We start from the raw sequence: 9,897 nt of genomic DNA, 5'->3' as shown, positions 1-9,897 counted from the left end.
TCTCCCCCACACAGTATAAAAAAGAAAGGATATGGATCAGACTCTGTTGACATCAAACAATACATTTTGCCACAGTGTTTTCACTTTATGAAAATTTGCAGCACTTGACTTGATGGAGGTGTTATAAGTTCAAGGAGAGAGAGGGAGGGGAGAGGAGGGGGTGACTTGTTAACTTGTAAGCCTGACAACGACCTTAACAATGCATTATCTGTGTATATGACTCCAGTGTGAGGCCTGCTCTTCAATACAGCCATTTAACTTGGTTGCTAAGGCAACTGGCTGGCTGGGGTGACAGCGGTGATGACGGAGCGATCACTGACAGTCTTGACTTCAAGAAAGGCCACAAGTTCTTCCACTCAGTGCAAAACACTTAGTCTTTTTTCCCCCTCTAGTACAAAGAAAGCTGCATTATGCAATACTTTGCAAGAGTGAAGTGGTGAACTCATAGCAGTGACATGTTTACTGTGAAATGGACTCTGCCTTTTTAATACAGTTGGACATACCATGACAGCAGTTACTTTATTATGTTATTATGCATTTAAAACAAGTGGAAAATATGCCTTTTGAAAGCAATGTGATGGTGCAAATTATAGTTTACATCAATGTGCTTACATTTTTAGAGCGTGAAGATTGGACATCTCTTGAAGAACCGTCATTAATGTCGTCTGGCAATCACCATGACGGTATCGATGTTGTAATATAACTGGTGGATAAAGTTTTGTTTTAGAAGCTTTGGCCCTCAAACTAATCATTATCTGTATCCATAAACACAGAATCAGACACTCAAATGTGTATTTACTGGCCTGTTTGTTTGAGTTTCAGTTAGTCTGATGCACAACAGACCAGGCTTGAGATTTGCAGTTGAGACCTAGCTGTGAATGAACTGACTCTTCTCTTTAAACAATCATCTTTTATTAATGCAGAACACTTAATGTCAAGTTGAATTTCACACAGGGGTTAGATTATTCTGCCTTACACAGTCTTTTTGTACCTCTAACACCCTCTTAAAGGGCATATCGACATTTTACATTACCGGACAGAAAAAAAATCCCCAAAAAATGTAACCTTTTCTATTTCGATGACTCACAAAGCCACAAACAATTAAAAAGCATACATTTACCCTCAAGTCATGAAGGAGCCAATTGTTGCATGAAGAGCTGATGTGGAATTCACACTTGTTCTTGTTCTGAAGAGGAAAACTTCAATTTGAGATTCAGTTCTTCTTTTAATGATCACACCTTTTAACAAGGGAGTAGCTGGAGGAATATTAAGTTGCTTGTAATGCAGTAAAATGGAAAATGGTGAGATGATGTTATTGTTTTAAAACAAAAAGTGCATCATTGCTGAAATACTGCAATTTAGTCTGTGCGGCTTTATGTCCCCTTCTGCTAATCTCCAAAACAGTTTGATCAAATCTCCATGGATATCATCCAATATTAATGAGCAAATCAACATATTGTCTACATATTGTCACACTATACTGGAAATGATCAAAACTTAAAATCTTGATTCAGTATCTGAACATGTGAGGTCAAGTTTGTAACTATCAAACTTTATAACTTCAAACAGTGCATCTCAGCCAAATAAATGTATAAGTGTTTGATTTGACACCCAATTGACAGCATGACTGTGCATAAGTAGTAATTATAATTTGGACCTACTCATGGATTTGTTGGACTCCTCTGTCAACGTTGGGGTGGCTGATATCCATTGCTCCCTTCAGTACAGTTAGGGGACAGCTATGGGTTTTCAGGACAACTTTGACAAGAATATTCAGGCTGTCCATATCCTCAATAGTTTCCCGGTAGGCCTCGGTGCTGCCCTCCTCAGCCCTATCTGTGAGCTGTTGTTGCTGTGTCTTTCACTTCTATCCATAGGTATTAATGGCAGAGATGCGTGTGGATGGCAGGAACAGACAGGTGCTCCATCACATGAATTGTTCATAGTCTTTTTCTTGTTTTTATTGGTCTGTCAAGGCCTAAATCACTGATGCTCTGAACAGTGTGTTTAACAGAGGATTGCTGTCAGTATCCTCCTCAATCTCTTGTTTCCGTCTTTTCACCTGGCGGCTCTAGTTCCACTTGCTAGCCCCCTCATGCACATCAGGTAGTCTAGTGATCAGCCCCTCAAGGTCAAATATCAGGAAATATACAGTCCTTGTTTCCTCTTTATCAATATTAGGAATTGGCCACGAACAGTGTATCTATCAGGGAGTTCAGTTCCTGTTGTATCTCTAAGATCATAAATCTTGTGAGTCTTATTAGCATTGCCTCCGTTCTCTATATTGTTCACAACAAAAGTGAGTCTTCCTCCTAAACACACGCTTCTGCTCTACTCTCTATTAAGCCATATAGCCACAGCTGTCTGTCTTCTTTGGCTGCTAAGCTGTGTTCTCATCTGTCTCTCCCATGAGAGCTATATTTCTTTCCACGTAGCGCTTTGCCCTGGCTGAGATTGACTCCCACCAACAGGTGGTGCTACTGTTTTGAGTTAATTCTTAAGCATGTTGCAATAGCTGATAGGAATAAATTCGATTAACAGGAAACCGGAAGCAAGTCTGACTTGTTCAGTTACAGTGAATATAGACAGAGGTCATAATTGAATCTGCATCCATCATTCTTTGTTGTTTTACGACAAGCATTGCCTGTGATATTTTCAATCATTAACTTGCCCTTCAGCTTTATGTTATTAACACAACTGCGTGGTGGCTATATGTAGCCTTAAAATGTATGACTTCTTGCATTTTCTATAGCTGGTACCTTTATTTTGGATATATTTAATCCTCTTTCTTCTTTATTATTTGGTTTATAGTCTCCTTACATTCTTCCCATTTATCATATCAACTTTGTATGTTCTTCATAAGTATTGGATATTTAGCTCCAAGGTACTCACTGTAACTAGACTTTTAACCTGTATCATTTTTAATTGAGAACACAACATCCAAACAATACGCAGACTAACAACAACACCCAGAGATTAACCAAACTCTAGTAAACTCTTGATCAGTGGTCTCTCATGTACAGATAAAGTAAAATGATGTTGGAAATCTTAGTCAAACTCAACATTGATACACAGCCTAGAGAGCAGAGCAGGTACAGTAGTTTTTGTTTCTTTTAATCACAGACTCGTGGAAGGGAGAGAAGAGAGGGGGCTGAAGCCCCTCTAGAAATCCTTCCTACAGTTCTGGTTTCATGCAGCTTGGAGCTCGAGACAAAGCCAGCGCTCACCCACTCTACTCTTAACCAATACACAAGGAATCTTAATATGATGAATTACTCTCAATTTCTCGATTGCATTGCCAGAGGAGCCATTCAATCATCGGATTTTGGTAGTATTTTAGTTTAACCCATATACAAAAGGTAATAGAACTTTCCAAAACTCCTTTTCTCTCTCCTCAATCACACATACACACGCACAGGCAAAAAAGCCATAGTCTGAATTAAACACGGAAAACAAATTAGTAATCAATTAAACAATTGCAGCAGTTGGGTTGACCTGATAAGATATAAAAAAAAATCTACTATCCAGCTAAGTCTCATCGGGAAATGATTATTGCTCTCCATTTTCACACCCTCCCAGTCTCCACTTAGAAAGTTGGACACAAATTGCACTGTAACAAAATCCTAAGAGCCAACAACTCACCTCTGGATGGCTGTTAGACAGATTGGGACTTTTCCTTATCTGCCACGGTTTTCTTTACTTCATCAGTCTGTCAGGCGACTTTGGGGAATTACAGCCATGGAGCCCTTCTGACATATGTCCGATAGGAGCACAGCAATGTGGGTCAAATCATGGGCCGAAAAATGAGTGTTAGCCCGCCTGTAATGAAACCTAGGTGAGACGGCTATGAACTGAGGTCGTGTACACCAGTCTCAGGGCAGCTTCTGGCCATTTGAGTGCACTAAGTGTAATTGTGTTGTAGTCCCCCACCCCCCAAATAAAAAAAAACATCACAAAATATTTGGAAGTGCAAATTTTCTTTTCTTTACATTATCAATGTAACAAGACAAAATAAATACACAATAACAGTACATATTGCACTGTAGGACTACCTCTGGAACAGGAAATCCCTCAAAGAATAATAATGAAAAATAAAACAAATACAAATAATTACACAAGTATTTGAAGTGCAATCCTCTTCAGTAAAATAAACCAAAGAAATACATGTTCCTCACCAATGTGATGTTGTGAAAAGTAATTTTGGGGACACCCGACAATTTATTGAATATTTTTGTAGTACTTCTTTTTCGGTGTTGCCTTTCTTAGATGGTCAATGTCTTGTCTCATAGCCAGCTGTACATAGACATCAGTGTTATTAGTGTTGTGTTGACATTACATTTTGAGATTGTGTTGATGAGTTAACTTCACAGATTATTCAATTTGCAGTGAATGTTGGCACAGGTCATTAAAATTGCACATTTTTCCTGTGTATGCCTTGATAAACAGCAATCATAGTCCTTAGTGGGATCATTCAATAGGTGGTGGATCCAGGGGTCCAGGCTGGAAAGGGTCCCCAGATTTCTTAATTGCACCCCTGCTCTAAGTCAACTTGGATGTAGGGACCAAAGATATAGATTTCTTCTCAACAACTTCTTTTACAAAATGTTCAAGGCATGCAAATCATAAACATGTTTGACTTGACTTTGATCCTTGTCTGCTTTCAACCAACAGCTTCCAGCAGTGAGGTTGGTGAGAAGTGATGCTGGAGGAGGAGAAAGGGTGGGGGGGTCCTCCTGAGCGCAGAGCATGCCCGGTGAACGAGCGGGAGCGGGAGCGCGCGTGTAGGAAGGAAGGGAAGGAAGAAGCTGAGGCAGATCAGTCGCCAGCGGAGCCCAAGACGGTGGATGAACGGAGCCGAGAGTGTGTGTCGCCCTTGTCGTTTTTATACAGCAGCTGAAAACAGCGTCCGGCAGCTCAAAACCTGCCCGAAAATGATGCTCAAACTCGTCCATCTCCTCGGGGTGCTCGTCTGCAGCAGCCAAGGTAGGGATGACTGCGTGAGGGGCTGAAATCCTCGAGCTTGATGACTTTGTGGACAAGTTGAGTGCATTTGCCATCGTGATCTGCAGCAGGCAGAAAGAGCTGCTGCTGGGAAGAGAGACAGGGAGAGAGAGGTAGAGTAAGAAGGGGGAGTGAGAGAGAGGGAGAGAGAGGGGTGGATTGTTTAACTGGACGTTATTTTGTAGTTGAGGCACGTCTTGCAGGGGCCAGAATGCTTTCTTACTGAAAAGGGGGATTATGATGGGGTCCTTTTTTTCAGGGTGGGTGAGCTGTTTAGATGTACACTCTGTAGTCCCCGGACTAAAAACTGTTATCTTCATCATTAGAAATGGCTTACAGTCGTTTAGTTTTAGTTCTTTTTTTATCTATAGGAGGGTCCAGTGTTGTTTAGGAGTCTTATTTGCAAAGATGGCTTGGTTTAATTGTGACAATCGATGGTTGTCTTCCAACTTAAAGTGACATCATGCACGCAGCTATTCATTTTAATGGCATTTTCTGAATCATATTTGTTTAGACCACCGCCTTTCGTCTTTTCTCCCACTCTTGGAGTCCAAGCTGTCCTGCTGCGTACGACCGCAACATACTGTGGATTGGAGAATTGTACATCTCCCATCTGTGTCTGCATTTGGTTCGCAGGCTGTGCTTGACAACAACGTGACGCGGTCAGCCGGTCTGAAATGCTTGGGAAAGTTTGCAGATACGAGCTGCATTAGTGGCAGGAGTGACACTTAACTGTTAATTGAGATTTCATGTGCTTGGCGCACCTGATCCGGAGGGGTGATGGTTGTCCCTGTGCGCCAGCGCGGGGAGGGGTAGTAGGGGTGAGGGTGGGAGGTATGACGATGTTACCTGAGTGACTGCTGCTAAAAAGGGTTGATTGAATGAGATTACAGAGTCGCCTTTGGCTTTTTAAAAATTTGTCAGTATATGTTTCTGAACTGTCCTGGTCAGTGAAGCGCATCGCTGTGCCACCGGGGGCTGAATCCCTGTGTGCACTGAGAAAAATACCGAACTCTTTAAAAAAAAAATATATATATATATAAAAATATATTTTCTAACCTCAAATTCACTCTTAATCCATTTCTTGAGGCGAAAGAAGATTTCCTTGCAGGATGAGCTTTTTTTCTTCCCATCTCTGTCTGTATACATGCAGTGCATTTAAACAAAGCAGGCTTCTGTTTCTTCTCAAAAAAAAAAAAATCTTGCAACAAGTTAATTTGCATCGAGGGTAAGTCGGGTTATCTTATCCCCTTTAGCATGAATTTTCCACTCGTTAAAAAGACACCAAAAGGTATAAAAAACAAAGCAAAAATAGGAGCTGTTAGATGGTCACTTTTTGCAGTGTGAACTCACTGGGTTCCTGGCGCACAACGGCAGGTGGGGGTAGAGCGCTGCAAAGTGGTGCCAAGAGTGAAGCCATAAGCCACTTCTCGTTAAAGCATGTTGCATTCTCATTCAGACTACAGACACTCCCCTTGCTGAAGTCCTTCAAGGCAGTGGGTCTCAGGGTAGGGCTTGGGTGCCTGTCGAGGCCCTTGAAGAGGCTCCAAAGGGTCTCCAAGGCAAAAATGGAGAAGCACAAAATCCATTTTTACTGTAGCTACTTCAGTATGGAGGTGTTAAAAAAAAGACTATGAATTTTAATAACACGTCCCTCTGACACTGCTGATGTATAATTTTAACACTTGTACTAAGGGAAGTTGCATAAGATTCAAAATATAAACCAGCAGATGCTTTGCCAGGTGGAGATTTGTAGGACTGACTTGCATCAAATGGGATTCCATGTGGTTTAATGTGTGTTTGTTTCGGTGATCTGTGACATAAAAACAGCAGCATGCCCCCCCATTATAAAGATTTGTAGCATACCCTAGCGAGATGCCTAAAGCCACAGAGGTACAGGGTTCGGTTATCCTCAACATTATAAAAAGGACTGCAGTTTATTGGCAGTTCATATTTCCAACCAAATCAATAGACTTTTAGAAGGAGGTGTTATAATGGAGAGGAAGAAGAAGAGGACCATGATTTTCATCTATTTAATATATGTGATCCCTCTGAGCTAAAACAAAGATACATAGGCGACTCTTCTGAAGCCTTAACTGGAATATTCATTGCTTTGTTACTTCCCCTTTGTTGCAGTAGTATTACATCACGCTACCAACCAATTTCCATTCTTATCATGCTTTACATGATAGCCGAGTCCACGCAAATTGACCTAATATGCAAACCTGCTATAATGAGAATAATAAGGGTTGTTCTGAGGTGAAGGGCAAAGAGGGGTTGTGTACTCGGGTAGAGCAGAAACAAAAACATCAGTTATAAACGTACACAAGCAGAGAGAGATATTTTTTTACTGGCTTTCTCCGATACATGACTTCCAGCTTGATGTTTCTGACAGAAGTCAGCGAGGTGCCCCCAGCTCCTACCACACCAACTCTGCAGATATCCTCAGCTCTACCCCCCCCCCCCTCCCCGGCTCCTGAAGGAAAACATTTGCTTTTGAAGTCCCAGCTCACCGTCTACCCTACGCTTGAGTATGCACCCTTGAAGGTTTATGTATTTGGCTTTTACCGATGCTTAGTACAATGAATTATATGCTTGCTTGGGCTCACCCGGGACGCACCAATGTGATGTTAAGTGGCGTAATTAAGATATTTCGCTGTATCTCTGGGGGGAAATGTCAGTGGCTCAGGGTTTAAAAGATTTATGCCCCTGTGCTTAAGTGTCTCTCATAGCGCCCTGAGCCTGGGCTTAAGTGTTTGAGGTTTGCTTACATCTTGTAGTTTTGGTTTATGTACATAATTACATGAATACACACACACACACACACACACACAAACACACACAAACACTTGTGCACTGCCTCAAACTCCACATATGGATCCTTGGGTAAATATTAATGAGGGTAGTGCAGATTTATTCTTTCATAAATTCACTCATTTTTTTAGCAGAATCTATAGCTCTACCTTTCCACTACTTGCTGAGCTGATAACTCGATAATGGAACAATGCTGCATACACCTCTTAACATCATGCAACACTAGTCACCAACTCCCATTAAAGACAGGCAAAGCTGTTCACAAAAAGAAATCTCGTACGTATTGGTCCTGCAAGGTGAAATTGATTGCATTATTTGATTAATAGACTGGGAAGGAGAGTGCACATATAGAGCGCTATGTATATATATGAAAATGGAATCGCCCCCTCGAGGCAGTCGCATATGAGAAATCAATTTATGGAATGACAAGAGTCAGCAGGCCTCTGAATTGTACAAAGGGCAATCTCAGTGTTATGGATATGCTATTTATTTGCCTGCAAGCTTTTGATTTCTCATGTGTGCCCTTTAGTGCTCAACCGGTCGAGTTCAGGCCTTAGCATCCACTTTGCTTAGCACGTAGAAGGCAGGAGGAGAGTGTTACATTTTAAACACCTGGATCCACAAGGAAAGCACTTCCACAAGCCTCTGTGCTGCAGGGGTGTTGTCAGCTTCCTGGGAATGACATGGCAGCAATAAGACCAGAAAGGGAAATAAGCAGTTGGTTTGAGATACACACATTGCCATATTTCTCTGAATCCTACCTACACGTGTTCCTGTATTTCCTGTCTATTTCCAAACTCAGAGGCTGCAGATCCAGATCTGTTAAATTATTAAAGACTGTGCCTTGTGACTAAAACTTTGCTCAAATACCTTGTTTCAGCACTTCCCTACAGCGCATGAAGCCGCGGAGCCTTTTGTTCTTCGTAAATAAACCTGTGGCTTGTCTATAATTAACTTCACCTCAGAGAAGTTTACAGGTCAGCCGTAGTGCAGTGCCATGAAACAAACAGACTGCCTGGCTCAAAGGTAGTTTGGAAGGTGCTGTGTGCAAGCTGAGCAGTCATCAGCTCTCAGTTAACAGGATTAGTATCAAGGATTAAGAGACCTGTGTCGTATATATATTTGTACTTATTTGAAGACACATTGTCTGGTAATGATGCATTTTTGGCTTTTAGGTAACTTAGGCACAGAGATGACATTCCAGCAGCAAGCTCCAGTAGATGAACACTTGGCATATTCTGAAAAAGCTTTGGTTATTTGCGATGCATGGAGCAAAAAAGAAAAAAAAAAGCAGCGTGCTCAGTAATGCCCTCTGCCAACGTCTGTCTATTTTCACTCAAATTACCCATTATTATCATGGAACTGACTAATGTTCTCCTCGGGGAGTCTCTCCCAACCAGACGCCAAGAAAATGTAGATACACTAAGCAGTCAGAGTTCTCTTGTAGGACGAGTTTGGCATTGCTTGTTAATTTCTATATTCTGAACACCAGAAAGGGAAAATTGGGAAAGATAGAGAGAGTAAGGAGACAATATGTATACAGAAAGAGGGGTGAGGAAAAGATCATGTTTAAAAATGCATTCAATTCAAGTGAATTTGATTGTGTCTAGTTAAATTGCATTGCCAGAGATCGAATCAAACTCTATGGAGTCGCACTGTGCCAAAATTAATAAAATGTAATTGAATCCTGTCGAGATGGAATCAAATTAGGCCAGGCTGACGCGATTGGAGGAGGCAGCTGCTGCATGTTGCAGGGTGCTCCTGTGGGTTTGTCTACTGTTTTACATCAGTTTGGTGCTTGCCAAGCAGGAGACCCTTTGGCTTCTGCTTATGCGTGTCCTGCCAGTCTAAATGCCAGTCTAACTAGCAGGCTAATAGGCAGAGCCAGGATGCCAGGGTGACAACAGAATCACTGGGAACACTGGCTGACTGACAGATGGAGGGAGAAAAGTAGTTGCATGGTCCTCCTCTCCCTCTCCTGTTGCTCACTCTATTTCGGCGTGGCATGTACTCGCACTTAGTCGCACACTTGATAGTCTTCTCTTCCAAATCACATCCCCTCATGGGATGCAGCACTGTTGG

General features: G+C 41.8%; 1 protein-coding gene across 1 annotated transcript in view; it reads left to right on the top strand.

The window, feature by feature from the left end:
• Positions 1 to 3,803: 3,803 nt before the first annotated feature.
• LOC128354022 (neural cell adhesion molecule 2-like) overlaps positions 3,804 to 9,897 on the top strand; it is a 266,523-nt gene continuing 260,429 nt past the window's right edge. The window contains exons 1-2 of the mRNA XM_053314269.1: positions 3,804 to 3,835; positions 4,769 to 4,983. Of these exons, the coding sequence (XP_053170244.1) occupies positions 3,804 to 3,835; positions 4,769 to 4,983 (247 nt within the window). The remainder of the gene's footprint in view (positions 3,836 to 4,768; positions 4,984 to 9,897) is intronic.

Source organism: Scomber japonicus, chromosome 24 (assembly GCF_027409825.1).
Source record: "Scomber japonicus isolate fScoJap1 chromosome 24, fScoJap1.pri, whole genome shotgun sequence".
In the NCBI taxonomy this organism is placed as follows: Eukaryota; Metazoa; Chordata; class Actinopteri; order Scombriformes; family Scombridae; genus Scomber; species Scomber japonicus.
Note: the sequence above shows the minus strand (reverse complement) of the source record. Positions and strands in the feature narration are given on the sequence as shown.